The sequence below is a fragment of the Rhamphochromis longiceps genome, linkage group LG18 (genome assembly GCF_057381845.1).
Source record: "Rhamphochromis longiceps isolate RC_006_pf linkage group LG18, R_longiceps_female_GT1.1, whole genome shotgun sequence".
Classification (NCBI taxonomy): domain Eukaryota; kingdom Metazoa; phylum Chordata; class Actinopteri; order Cichliformes; family Cichlidae; genus Rhamphochromis; species Rhamphochromis longiceps.
Genome location: NC_140574.1, coordinates 14,383,768 through 14,397,994, shown reverse-complemented (window position 1 = coordinate 14,397,994; position 14,227 = coordinate 14,383,768). Strand labels below are relative to the sequence as shown.

Sequence of the window (14,227 nt, the reverse complement as noted above, 5' to 3'; positions counted from 1 at the left end):
ATCAGCAATTAACGAGTAACCGTGACTTAGACTAGTAACGGTATTGAGAGGATTCGGAGGACAGATGGTCAGGTTAAAAATGCGACTCTGGTGGGACTCGAACCCACAACCTTTGAATCACCTCTCAAGAGCTTGACTAGAAGTCCAATGCGCTATCCATTGCGCCACAGAGCCGGTTGGGAGAGCCCCCTTGGCGCAACATGACCTGACACGTTATACATACAGACATCAATTATACAGACTTTAAAAAGCTTTACTGTAGGAAAACTCTACACACTTAAGCTAAATGTATTTACCTCTGTCAGCAGAGTTTCATCGAAGAGTTTCAAGTTGCGCTGTAGACTTCGGCTCGCGTTTTATCACTTTTGTGTGCAGCTGTTGTGTTTGTATTTGCTGTTCCGCTTTTTTAAACAAGTAAATAAATAAAAAGTCAAATAATTTAAATAATAAATTCAATATTAAATAAGTAAAATTGCATTTAAAAAAGTGAAAGAAAAGAAAAAAAGGGGGTACTTCCGGTGTTCAAGCTTAACTGGTGGTCGTGCTGATCGGTGAAGAACCACAAAAGTAGTAGGTCCAGATATGTCTAGTCGTAGATTCGTCACATACATTGACACCTCTTGTTGTAAAAGGTTTGAATGACCAAAGTTTTGTAAGGTCGCTCATCCAAGTGACTTCTTCAGTCCCAACTGACTTTAGGTTTCCCCAATCTTATAAACAGTACATTTGCATAATGACTGAAACTAGCACCACTGAAGGAACAATGGGCTAGGAGGTCAGTTAATTGATCATTAATATGTAAATTCTCATGACCATTGATCAACCTAAAGTCAGCTGAGACTAAAGTAGTCACTTGGATGAGTGACGAAACGGCTCTCCTACTGAAAAGCTTTTGGGGATTTACCTACCTGGATGACTGAGCATGCATCAAGATATTCTCATTGTTGTATCTACTCTGTGTGGTAAAATATAATTAATCCAATTAATTTCTGATGCACTCTTGGCCATATTTCTCTTGAAAAAGACATTTAGGAGTCTCAATTACACTTTATTCCAGCATAAATAATAATATGTAAAAGTGACTTACAGCTTCTTTGTTGTGACAGGAATGTTCTTTCAGGCTCAAAATTACTTGATACCATTGATGAGAGACGTGTTTGAGATATGTCTCTCATGAATGGATTATAGGCCAACAATTTAAATATCAGAAATCATTTTTTAGCAGATAATCTTGCCTTGGTCACCTGAGAGAGGGTGTAGGATATTGAAAGACCCCAAATCCCTGATGACCCCGGGCAGATCCCCAAAGATGTATTTAGAACAGCAATGTGCGTGTGTATCTGCATGAACTGGTGATTTTATTTATTTGTTGTTAATTAACTTATTACATATAAATTATTTTTGGTAAGCCACATTTTTAATCCAGTCAAACATTACACACACTGGTAGCCCTGGGCTATTTTTCGTGGATTCTCTGCGAGAGGAACATATGGAATAACACCACTTAACGCGATCACCAGTTAAACTGTAACACCGGAAGTAGTTAGCAATAAGCAACAGTTAGCTTTGCGTTTGATGTTGTGATTAAAGGTCGCCGGGAAGCAAAATGTCGGAGCAAACGATAACTATGACAGTCGCATACGGTAATAAGATTTCGGCTTTAAACTACACCTTAATCACCACAAAATATAAGTAAAAATTGGGTTTCGTTGTGGCTAAAGCTAGCTAGAAACGGCTCAGCTTCTGTAGCTCTTCTCCACAGACTGTGTGGTTATGTTACTTGAATCCCGCTGGTTATGTGTTGTTCTTCAATAACAAATTAAATATATAAACTACTGTAAATATCAGCATTTATTAAACACGTTTATGAAGAATTGTGTAGCTGTTGTAATTAGTTTCGTTTGAAGACACTTTACAGCACATTTGGGAAACAGGAGGGCTGCTGAGAGAAATTGTATTGTTGCCAATCGCTTGTTAAATGTTTTGTAATTATTTTTCCTCACACGATAGTGAAACAAAATTTTGCAACCCATCGTTAAAAACTGAACCAAACGTGCGCGATAGTTTCCGAGATATGCCGCATGTTCTGTAATTGGATGGGTGCAAATACTTTTAAAGACTTTTTTTATTATTGTTTTTTTAATCCTGGTAGGTGACATTTACTTTCTGAATAACACCGATAGAAGACAAAAGGGTGACAATGATAACTCCCAATCCTTAATAGCTTGAGAGCTGTGTAATATTTATTTATTTTCCTATTTCAGGATCCTCTAAGCACAGCATCACGCTAACAGGACATGAGGATGGAAAAGGACCCACTGTTAAAGACCTGTCAGATGCTCTCGCTCAAGCCACCGGAGTCCCACCTGCCTCTCAGAAACTTATCTTTAAAGGTAGACTTTTAGTCTTCCTTTTTTTACACACTCAAATGAGGCCTAATGTAAAATATCAGGTTTTAAAGTTGTCTTTTTTAATTTTAGGGAAGTCACTGAAAGACATGGAAGAGAGCCTTTCCAGCTATGGAATAAAAGAAGGCTGCAAACTCATGATGATTGGAAAGAGGGTAAAGCACATTTATACATGTGCTACATCTCTGGTGCCTGAATATGTGCATTTGCAAAACACTGATGATAATCTCTAAACAGAACAGCCCAGAGGAAGAAGCTGAACTGAGGAAACTCAAAGACATTGAGAAATGTGTGGAGCAGATGGCCAAGAAGCTGGAGAAGGTAGACGGGGAGTTGACTGGACTGAAAAATGTAAGCAATCATAGGTCTTTTTGTTTTTTGATAATATATAGGAAAATAAATAAATATTACACAGCTCTCTTTTGTCCCATCTTCTAATGTATTATTGTCACCCCTATCCTATCCTATCACAGGGCTTTCTCGCCAAAGATCTCCAGGCAGAGGCCTTGGGTAAACTAGACCACAGAGTAAAAATAGCAGCTGAGCAGTTCATGAAGATCTTGGAGGAGATAGATGCTATGGTAATGCTATTTTAAGCGTAAGCATCTGTTTTGAGTGTCTGCTTTAATCGTGTGTGTCATGTATAGCAAACCATCAAATTGCTCCTCTTTTAACAGAGTGTTCCAGAAAATTTCAATGACTGCAGAATGAAGAAAAAAGGACTAATAAAAACAGTGCAGGTTAGTGTTTGTTTTTCCCTCTGACAAAACAATCATGCTTTATTTGAAAACTATTGAGAATCAAAATAAGTCTGATCTTTACCATATGTCCACAGGATTTCCTCGCCCAGTGCGACAAAATCGAGGCTTGTATATCAGACCATCTATCAAAGATCCAGTCAAAAAACCTGGCTTTGGCAGAATAGTGCAGTCTCTTTAGTCACTTATTCTATACATTGCTCTGTGAGCAATGGCAAAGTGTGCAGAAAGCTTCACGTGTGAAGCAGATCCTGGTTTATTTATTGCTGATGTGAAGCAAATGATCAAGTGGAAAGAAGGATGCTGGTTATCAGGAACGATGTTGGATACGTAACACAAGCAAATCCTCTTGGTTCAAGACAGATGCAAAGTGCCGACTGAGAAACTTTGACCATGAACTTGCAGGAAATGGATCACATGCCATTTTAATTAGCTAAAAGAGCTGTCAATGCCAAATATCTTAAAATGTCCCGTTTGTTGCCCTGTATGTCTAAAACATAATGAGTTTTGTTCCTCATTGTGCACAAGCTGCAGTGAATGATTTATGATCAGAAATATATAGACACTGTTTAATTGGGGAAGTTCCAAAAAGCAATATCCACTCAGGATAGTGGATTGTTCCCATTGGGCCACAAGAGGCTTATTATGTTGTGGGATAAACATTTATTGCCCTTATGGGTCTGAATGGGTCACTGTTCCCTGGCTTTTACCTGCCATGCTGTCTTTTGAGAACAAGCAATCAACTAGCGACCTTGTACAAGGCGTACCCTGCCTCCCACCCCCCATGACCATGAATTGTGAAAAGTGGTTAAGAAAACTGATGAGTGGATTTTCCAATATGAGTCTGGCACTTGTGAGACTGGCAAATTTTCTTCATCATATGTGATAAGCAAAATTTATTTGGGTTTTAAACTGATTGGCCCAGAGCAATAACAGCAAAATTACAAGTAAAAAAAGAAAAGGTTAGTACTGCAGGAGGGTCCATATATCGCAATCGCATGTACTATATTCAACATCAAGAATCCTAAGAAATCAAGCACCTAAATCCAGTGGCTGATCCTGAGTGTTCATGTATCTTTGAATCTTGTGCTAAGACTGATGCATCACATCGAATTCTTTGGTTTTAAAATAAAACTTTAAAAAAAATAAAGAGCACTGGTGATTCTTCTCAGAATACATTTTAATCTCCACGCTTATTCTATAAAATACAGCTGATTCATTTGCAATAACAGACATCTGGTGTCAGTTTATTTCCAGCTTTATCCGTGGGGGTCTTTTTATACATCTCCACTAGCTTATAGAGACCCCCTAGTAGTGTTATGACAGATGTGCAAACAAGCTTTCAAAGTAGGATTGGTTGGAGGGACCCAGAGGTCCAAAAAGCAGCTTAAACAAATGAGCTTCAGTAAAGTAGACCACAGTAAAGCTTTGTCATGAGCCAAATTACAGAACATAGCTTTCCTAACTTGAATGGAAACTCATTAAACATAGACATGGAGTAAAGAATGAACCCACTAGTCATCCTTATCCTTTGCACCGTGTTTCAGAATACGTGTGAATGCTACATAGTTGAAATTTCCTTTTTTATCAATGGGCGCCTCGCGGAAGAGCTCGTCCACTTCTTCATCTGTAAACCTGTCACCCATAGTGGTGAGCAGCTCCCGCAGGCACTCCTCCTGAATCACACCTGTGTGAAGAAACAGTTTCACTCTTGCAGGTGCTTCCTGATGTTAGCACTGAGCAGATATCTTCAAATTAAGCACTTACTACAAAACAATGTCTCTACATGCCAGAGTCTGAGACAAATTCACATAAAAAGATGCGAAACTTAAACAGTTGAACACATCAGCTCACCTGTGCCCTCCTCGTCGAAACAGGCGAAAGCGTTACGGATCACTTCCTCTGGATCTGTGCCGTTCAGCTTCTCTCCGAACATCGTCAGGAACATGGTGAAGTTGATTGGGCCAGGTGCTTCATTCATCATGGCCTCCAGGTACTCATCTGTGGGGTTCTTACCTGGGAAAAAGCTCAAGGTCAGAGTGACTCTAACCTGCTAACCACATTTAATGGTTTGTTTTTAGAAAAAGATTGAAATCTTTTAACTTCTGAATACGAGCCCCAAATAATGCAGTTTTAACTCCATAAGACGTTATCACTAACTAAATATGTGTAAATAAATCAAGTTTACCTAATGAGGCCAGCATGTCATGAAGGTCTTCTTTGTCGATGAAGCCGTCCCTGTTTTGATCGATCATGTTGAAAGCCTCTTTGAACTCCTGGATTTGAGACTGATCAAACATGGCAAACACATTGGAGGTGGCACGCTGAGGACGCTTTTTGGTGTTCTTTCCCTTGGCCCTTTTGCTTGACATGTTGGCAGGTTGTTAGTCCCTCTCCTGTAATACAGGAGCATGAAAGTTGTCAGCTTGGATCAAGCAACACGTTCAAATGAAAGATTCATTCACATTTTTTTCTTATCTTGACTTCATTACTGACGCTCTCCATCTGGTGAAAGTTCCTTGGTTACACTGGCTATTAAGTGTCTTTAGATTATTTACTGTGCAAGCTATGAACTGGAAGGTTAATGTAGGTGAGTTCAGGCAATGCATTTAATACTAATGAAAACTTATTAACATGGTTACAAGATGTTGGTAATTCAATTTAAAGTCAATTTGGTTGACACTACTATCACATTGTCATATAGCCTCCTAATTTGCCTTTTTTTAAAAAGCAGCTAAATATTATACACTCAGTGGCCACTTTGTTAGGTACAACTTTACATTAACACAAGTACGTAGTCAACAAGAACATCATGTGCCACCAACTCAGTGCAGTCTCTTAACAAAGCAGACTTGGTTAGGAATGTCAAATATAGTTCCTTATTCAATTTATGCCTTGAAGATTTAAACGAATTATGACAAAAGGGGGTCCAATCCAGTAATGGGTGAACCTAACTAAAGAGTCTGACGAGTTTAGCTCAGTCTATGATCACTTACAACGGATATATGCACTCGGTACTTGTTTTGTGATACGAAAGCACTTAAGTTGTCATTTGTTTACTGGATATTTATGTTATTAGATCAATATAATTTCAAATTATGCTCACCTGTCACGCAATAACATAACAATAACGCAAATATAGGTATTGACATGTTGTTTACATCACTCATATTTGAGCTGTAGCACACACGCACTACATAGCGCAATGCAGGAATCACACAAAATGCGAAGAAAACCCCTTAATTATTTGCCAGCTTTGCCAGCTAGCCCCTTGCAGACCTAAATAACTGACTGACCAGGCTAGCCTTAGCGAGCTAGCAGAGATTTATTCACAAGAAAAAAACGAGTCCTTAGTCCTCAAACTCTGCAGCTTCATAAACATAAAATAAATCGCCTACCTTAGAAAAAACGTATAATTTCTAGGCCCAAAAAGCTGCACACACAGCTACCACAGCATCCACAAGCTGATGAAGAGGAACATCAATGTTTTATTTCCTCTTGCCTAAACTGACCAATGAGAGTGAAGTTGGAAGAAACCAACAGTCTGGAATATTCCACGCCTTGGGTTTGTTTACGTCCCTCTCCTCTTCTTGTTTTGGATGAAATGACCTACGTACTGCTTGTGGTAATAATAAATCCATGATTTATACACTGATACGATTATAAGTACAGCCTTAATTGAATCATGTTTTTTATTTGTCCGGACGACTAATAATGTAGTCAACATATGTCACCACTAGGTGGCAGCAATTACTTGCATGTCCAAGACGTTTGTTTGAATTAGCCAAAATGGTTAATGAGTCTTTGTTTTCAATATTTAATAAGGAAGTTGAACCACTAAATATTTTTTTGCGCAGCGGAATAATAACGGATCGATTTCAAACAAATAAGCTAAACTATAATCTAAGGGAAAGTGAAGTTTAAAACTTAACAGCATTGGTGTTAAATTTGGTCGGTGGATGATATGATTGTACTAGGTTAGCAGGTTTTTGTTTTTTAAGACTGAGAACCCGTCCTCTATTGTATTTTCTTTTATTAGTGGCATTTTTTCTTCTTCTTTTTTCGGTTTGTGGTGCAGTTCATATGCCTTTTATTACAGTGAACTGGGTGAAACCACTGGAGTCCTGCATATGCCCCTGAAGTACAGTACACAGCGGAGGGCCAGGCCAAAAAGAAGCTCCTCAGCTCAGCTGGCCTGTCTCATGGTCTCATGGTCTAAATTTAAAGCTGCCCCAGCCTTAAAAGGTCCTGACGGTGTCTTGCGCATTCTGCCGAGTGGCAGCATTATTTTTGTTCTGTGGACTGCCGCCCTGTCCACTGCCCCTCACCCTGCTGCTTTGCCTGGATCTCAACTTGCTTTAGCTACTTCTGGATTAACACACATTTTCTCTTATTTTCAGCGATTGTGGATTTTTAATTTGTGGTGAGTGAGTGTGCATATTTTCTTAAATAAGCTGAAGTACTTATGTGCTCTGGTTATCATTTAAAACCATGACTCCATAAGGCCCTAGGCCGGCTTCCACTGTATGATTATGATTATTTATTTTTTACTTAGTTTGTTTATAAATGTGTTTTAATTAATCAGTTTTATTACATAGCCTACTAACAGGGTTTTGTTCATTTTGAGAACTAGTGCTCTGGTATATTAGCCTGCATGTGTCATTGTAGTGAAGTGTCATCCTAATCTTCCAATTAACACCAGCCTTACCTTACAAAACTTTACGTTTTTATGACCTGGCCTTGTTAAAATGTTTTTAATGCATTCTCTGCCTTCATGGCTTACAGTCCAGTTCAGTGTGTAACTCTGGATGGCTTAATCTGCTTGTAGTAGATGTTGCTCAAGCACATAAAAAGGAGAAAATAGTTTTGTGTAATTTGGGAGAAACTGCAGATCATATAGTTACTGTTGCCTGCCTCCCAGCTGGAGCTGCTCTTCTTTTTAACCTGAGCCATATCTAAAATAACTTAAGTGGCCTCACATGGGGAAAGGTCAGCTGGATGATATTATTATTATTATTATTATTATTATTATTATTATTATTATTAGACGAAATATCAATATTTCATTCATTCCAATCTGCTTTATGTTGTCTTACAATAAACATAAAACCTTTGAAGTTGGACTTTTATTTTGAAGAAACAACCATCTAGGCTTTAGGAATTTGCCATTGTCACAATATTCTGACATTTTATAACTCGGATATATGAATAACTAAATAACCCTCAATTAAGCAAGTACTGAACATAGATATTTGGTAGCTTAATTACACAAAACCTGCAAAATCAGTAAGTATATTTTAACTTGTTCTTGCCATCTGTCCACGCTTGGTGTCCAGTTCATCACAAAACATTTAAAAAGCCCACTGCAGGAAATGATCTGACTGTAAATTTACATATTATTGTTCAAGACTTCCTTCCGTCTTCTTCCTCCCTCCACCCTAAGCGGTCACGACAGATGGCTTTTAACAGGTTTCTTCCTGTTAAAAGGGAGTTTTCCTTTCCCACTGTCGCCAAAGCACTTGGTCAAAGGGGTAATATGATTGTTGGGGTTTTCTTTGTTGTAGGGTCTTCACTTTGCCTTGAAGCAACTGTTGCTGTGATTTCACAGTACGTGAATAAAGTTGAATTAAATTGAATTGAAAAATCATCAAAACCACCAGTTTATCACCTGCTGCTTCATTTAACACAAAAGTAGCTCTTAACCAGAGCTAACACATAAGCTGCTTGCCCAAAACAAACAAACAAAAAATCACAATAACAAGTTTAAAAACATATTTTTAACAAGCAACCAATTCTCTTATCCCTTAATCCCTGCTCCTACTACCTTATTACCGGCCTCTGCACTAGACTAACCGCCAGTAGAGAAACCAGTCTTTAATAATAACAGTCAGATTGATTCACAGAGCGGGTAAAGTAAAGGACAGTCATTATAAGTTGGCGGAGTGGCCGTCAGGATGTCAGCATCATTACAAGTGACGCAGAAGCTGCAGCATCAGCATCAACATCAACATGAGGAGAAGCAGCAGCAGCATCTCTATGAGAGCAGCTATTACCTGAGCAGCAAGTCGTCTGTTAGCAAGCAGTCATTCTCAACTTTCAAGACCACCAGGCATCGGTAAGAGGATTAGAGTGAAGGGGTTGCAGAGTCCAAGGTTGTAACCTGCCACTCCTAGTACTTCAGAAATGATGAATGTTCCCCTTCAAATATTCAGCATTGTGCTTGTGGTCTGAAGTGGGTTTAGCAGCAGGAAGGAGAGTGCGTGCATACCAAAAAGGGTTTTCATCGAGAGCAGGTGCTTTTTTATGCTATAATTTATTAATTGATTTTCTTTTTTACGGTAATAGATTTTTAAAAAAGAAAATATAGCACTTTTTAATGTTAACATACTGTTGTAGCATGGCCTTTAAAGTTTTAAAGTGTATTAAATGGTAAATCATGAGGGTGACAACGTATTTTCCTTCCAGCTCTTTCTCTACATACGGTAGGTTTAATCAGGAATTAGACATTTAATCTGAAGGAAAAAATGTTTTGTAATAGTTGTTCAAATAGGAAAAAGCTGAAGAAGTGTGTAAGTACAAGTACAAGAAAGCAATAGGGTTCAGGGCCTGGAGTCTTGGCGTAATAGCATGGGGACCATTACACATGGCTGCCAGGTAAACAGAAGGATAGATGTAAAACAACAGCCACTCTCCCTTGTTTTTTTATAGCTCAGATTTGTGAACTGACTTTTATTTTAAATCTCATCTCTAAGTGTCAAAGCAGACATGTCAATATCGAACCTCCTAAATTGTCCAGTTATATGAGAGTAATCCACTTATAAAGTCTATATCTTAAAGTAATGTTTCTAAGTTCATATCCAAAGGCTTTTTCTCATGTGTTTGTGTTTATACATGAGTTTTGTTGCTATAACATCTATTTAAGGAGGCAGGTGCATAGGAGAGGGACAAACTGATCCAATGTTTGACACAGACTCCCACACACTATCTAACTTGGACAAACTATTTATTTGTGATGCTTTGGCGCTAGACTTTCATGAGGCATTTTGCCAGCAAATAAATGTACTTTTGCAAGTTAAACATTGTGGGAGAATGTTTGCAATGTTGGATCAGACTGTAATGTTTAAATAAAATAATTTCCACTGTGTTAGAGCTGATATATTGACATACTTTTATCTATTAACCCACTGAAGTAATACAGAAAAACAGTGAATGCAACAATACAACAACAGCATTAGAATACAACAACATTGCTAAGACATTTATTTCTTCAATGAAATAATTTCTTTTCTTCTGTTCATTTGTTTTCTGTTCTGTTAAATTGCACATTATTGTTATTAGGCCACAAGCTGAATAAAATATGCAATTTAAGGATTTCAATTTGATCAAAAAGGTTAATAATGGCAAAAGGTTTACAGCCTTACCTTGACATCTTTAAAACTACACATTAGTGAATATTGTAAGGAATTTAAATAAAGCCTGACTGATTTATTGACAGGTCGATACTATTGGACAATGATAACTGTCTGCTGCTCTGTCAGCATCACCATTTATAATGACTGACAAATAAACATTTAAAAAAGGGAAAGAAGATCGGAGAAACACCCTTCAGCCATATTTGAGTGTTGATGTTGCAGTGTTTCTCCACCAGAGGGCACTCTGTAACTTCTGTTAAGGCAAGTCTTTCAAATCCCTTAAACACAACCAGCCTACGTAAATAACTACACCTATCAAATACTGGAAAATCTGCATATGTTTCATGTGTCTGAAAAAAAAGAATTAGCCAATGTATCGGTATTCCTCCTAATTAGAAATATCAGTCAGGTTCTATTTTTAAGCCAGTGATTTTTCTTGGGCTTGTTTTTGTTTATCTTTTGTCTCTGAAATTTATGAACATGCACCTTCCCGTACCAACATGCAGTATGGTTAGCATTTCTTTGTCATTTAAGCTGTGGTGCTCAGTGTACATGCTGGAGCTGGGATAACTTTCTAAATGAGGTCAAGGAAAGAATTTCAGCTGTAGTGAAGGGCTGCCAGTTATATTCCTGGACAGCCAAGCTATTTTTGAAGATGCGACATGAGCTTGTTGCCTATAAGCCAACTGTAAAGACATTGTAAAGAAGTGATGATATTGTAGCTGGTTGCAGGCTGGCTTTCACAGTAGTCTGATAGGTATTAACTCGTGGGCCAGTAGTACAGAATAGCTGTTGTTGATTTTAAGCATCTGTGTCTTGTTTATTTACTAAAAAAAATAAATCAATTTGTACTTTACTGATTCTGATTTTCAGACTGACATTCTGTAGCTTGTCAGTCGGAAAAGAAGTGCTCTTTTTCAGCCATCAAACTTTATTACCTTTGACTTTGTTTCACACTGAAGCAGGCATCCTCTCAGCTCACCTGGTGAGTCAGCAATAGAAATAACGTCCTGACATTACAGCATCTTTTGTGAGACTCCATCTGTCTGTCTCTGCTGTGCATTGAGCACCTTCCACAGATTGTGTCCTGCTTCACCAGTACATAACAGACTTCATCAAAGCCACGCGTTCCTGCTTCCTTTTCATGCCAAATGGATAGACTAGCGCTGACTTGGCAGAGATCATGAGTGAGAGTGAGGCTTTAAAACAAGTCTTATGTACAGCAGTCCCAGTTCCATTAAAAACAAAGCCTTCTGACAATAGTGAGGACTAAGAGGCTAATGAAACAGACTGTAAATGGGTCAGGATCTTAGGGAGCGGACCGGAATACATCTTCCTCTCTGAGTAACTGGACTATAGCACCAGCTGAATATGTCTTTATGTAACCACCATATTTATTTAAATGTTTAGTTTTGAGTGAAACATCAGAAACATCAAAAACAAGCACAATATCGCCCTTCTGTCTTTGTCAAAATCCTGGTGTGTTTCTATTGTAATGTGATTCTTAATATTTTCCACCAAGAATATTTTTGCATTGGTTGTAACTGGGTAAAGAAAACTTTATAAAAGTTTGTGTGATTGGAAGAAAAGACTGAGAACCACATTTACTATTATTGTTTGTTTGTTCCAAGAAAACAAACGGATGCAGAAGTCTGATTCTGGCTCAGGTTGTTTCTCTGGCACTCAGCTAACTGGCATTTTATTTCTTCTGAAGATGAAAAATTTTTTTTTTCTTTGAAAAAAGCCAAGGAATCTTCCACAATCACTCAGCACATCATTATTTAATAAAATAATAATAATAAAAAAAAATAATCATGCAATTTATTTGGAGCTACACTGTTGCTTTAGTAAGATCAATTATGCCTTTTACCTCTTAGCAAGAAGATCTCTGTGAAGACAGAGAAGGGGCAGGAGGTGGTTAAACTGAGCCCACTACCCAAGAGAGCCAAACGCACCTACCTGGCAATGGACAAGGACAAAGAAGTTATCGGCTATGTTATTCCGGTGTTTAGAGCCAAGTGAGTATGCAATCTGAGTTTGTGGATATTTCTTAGCAAGTAATCAGTATAATTTCTGAGATTCATAGTGTCCTCTCTGTTCTCACATCTTGGTTGGTTTGTATCGTTCTAGTCATGATGTAGTTCGGGGCTTAATGGAGGCCCAGGAGGAGGTCACAGAGGAGGGCATCAACTATGTGGCCATGAGGAACCTGTTTGTCAGGGAGGCCAGGGAGGCCATGGAGGTGAAAGTGGAGAAGAAAACCAGGTCAAAGCATGTCAGGGAATCTGCTGAACGCCTGGAAATGAGCAGGACGGTAAATCCTTTCCATAGTTTTGTGAATGCAAAGGTTTAACCATTTTCACATGACCCATACAGGCGTTGATGGGCTTCATATCACACACTCCCGCTACAGATGGAGGAATGGTCGGAGTTCCGTAAGAAAATGAACCCAGACAGCCTGACACACCGCCCAGAGTTCATTGTCAAGCCCCGTGGACAGACTGTTTGGGAGGGCAAGGATGTCAAGTTGCACTGCACCGTGGCTGGATGGCCCAAACCCAGGATTGCCTGGTACGTTCCAGGTTTATAAGTTCCCTTCTTCTCTGAGTCACAAAAAAAGAGGCTGATGAAAACAGTCTGTCATGCGTGTGTCATAGAGAAGTTTCCATCCAACACGTCAGTCGAGTTTATTTTCCACAGTTGCCACATAAACACCTACATGCACCATGGCAATTAAAAACTCTGAAGACAAGAGTAAAAATAAACATTGGTTTTCTGCTGCTTTTAAGGTATAAAAACAACGTCCTCATCGATGCCAAAGCCCACTCCGAGAAGTACACAGCTGAGAGCAATTACAACATGCACTCTCTGGAGATCAAGAAGTAGGTAATCATTCAGCTGGCGTCTGAATTAACAGCACACACCCAAGATAAACGGTATTAGTGTTTGTTTGTTTTTTGCAGCGCTGAATCTATTCATGCCGTTAATAGTTAATCGTGATAACCATTTTGTTTCCAGCTGTGATTTCCTCGACACTGCTAAGTATCATATCTCTGCCCTCAATGTGAAAGGGGAAGCTTCTGCTGTGGCCTCTGTGGTTGTGAAAAGTAGGTAACTCGTTTAATGTTCTTTTCCACATGTCCCTCTCTGCAGCAGCTCTAGTCGATTTCAGTTAGCGGTCAAAGTTCAAAGTAGAGGTTTAAAACTCAGCAGTGTCCTACAGTTGTGCCCTGAGTATGTTTCAGGAGACAAATCCCTCCAACTCGCGGACCACAGGAAGGTCTTAAAGCTCATTCACGAGCGTCAAAGGGGCATTTCACCCCTCTGGCCTGTAGGTCTATTTTTTCATCTGTACTCTTGTGTTGAGTTGCCAGTTTTGGTAGCTTTCCGCCAAAAAGATGTCTGCCTTCTCCTGAGTGTAAAGATAGTAGCCAACACTTTTGGAAGAGCCAAAAATTACATTTGAATTCAGCAGCAGTTTTGTTTCCCAGTAGTCTGCTGCTCAAAATCTACAAACCTCGTTAGGGGAAGTTTTAAACGGCCGCTATTTTCTTTTTACCAAACTACACATGCCAACCGTGTCACTGAAAAATGAAGTGCACATTTACCCATGAGAGGAAACATAAATGTTGTCCCTCTTCATCTGAGC

The 14,227-nt window shown here is 38.8% G+C and overlaps 3 protein-coding genes and 1 non-coding gene across 6 annotated transcripts in view; 2 read left to right on the top strand and 2 right to left on the bottom strand.

Annotated features, from left to right (window-relative positions):
- Positions 1–82: 82 nt before the first annotated feature.
- Positions 83–174, bottom strand: trnar-ucu (transfer RNA arginine (anticodon UCU)). Its single transcript is given in 2 exon segments — positions 83–118; positions 138–174. It is a non-coding gene; the product is annotated as a tRNA-Arg (tRNA).
- Positions 175–1,510: 1,336 nt separating this feature from the next.
- On the top strand, positions 1,511–4,316 carry bag1 (BCL2 associated athanogene 1). The gene is made up of 7 exons (XM_085389028.1): positions 1,511–1,643; positions 2,265–2,393; positions 2,481–2,563; positions 2,646–2,759; positions 2,882–2,989; positions 3,086–3,148; positions 3,244–4,316. Exons 1-7 carry the CDS (start codon positions 1,607–1,609, stop codon positions 3,331–3,333), a joined length of 624 nt encoding a protein of 207 aa, XP_085245154.1. The 5' UTR covers positions 1,511–1,606; the 3' UTR covers positions 3,334–4,316.
- Positions 4,317–4,325: 9 nt separating this feature from the next.
- Positions 4,326–6,718, bottom strand: myl12.2 (myosin, light chain 12, genome duplicate 2). Its single transcript, XM_085389029.1, has 4 exons — positions 6,565–6,718; positions 5,355–5,562; positions 5,021–5,182; positions 4,326–4,853 (listed from the first exon to the last, which is right to left on the bottom strand). The coding sequence occupies exons 2-4, from the start codon at positions 5,536–5,538 to the stop codon at positions 4,681–4,683; spliced, it is 519 nt and encodes a 172-aa protein (XP_085245155.1). The 5' UTR covers positions 5,539–5,562; positions 6,565–6,718; the 3' UTR covers positions 4,326–4,680.
- Positions 6,719–7,281: 563 nt separating this feature from the next.
- myom1a (myomesin 1a (skelemin)) overlaps positions 7,282–14,227 on the top strand; it is a 27,659-nt gene continuing 20,713 nt past the window's right edge. For 2 of the 3 annotated variants that reach the window (XM_085388372.1, XM_085388371.1), the window contains exons 1-6: positions 7,282–7,589; positions 12,456–12,596; positions 12,709–12,892; positions 12,992–13,149; positions 13,368–13,460; positions 13,597–13,685. In XM_085388372.1, coding sequence (XP_085244498.1) covers positions 7,297–7,589; positions 12,456–12,596; positions 12,709–12,892; positions 12,992–13,149; positions 13,368–13,460; positions 13,597–13,685 — 958 coding nt within the window. In that variant the 5' untranslated portion in view covers positions 7,282–7,296. Of the gene's footprint in view, positions 7,590–9,069; positions 9,282–12,455; positions 12,597–12,708; positions 12,893–12,991; positions 13,150–13,367; positions 13,461–13,596; positions 13,686–14,227 lie in introns of all 3 variants that reach the window. The other variant, XM_085388373.1, reaches the window with a different exon arrangement.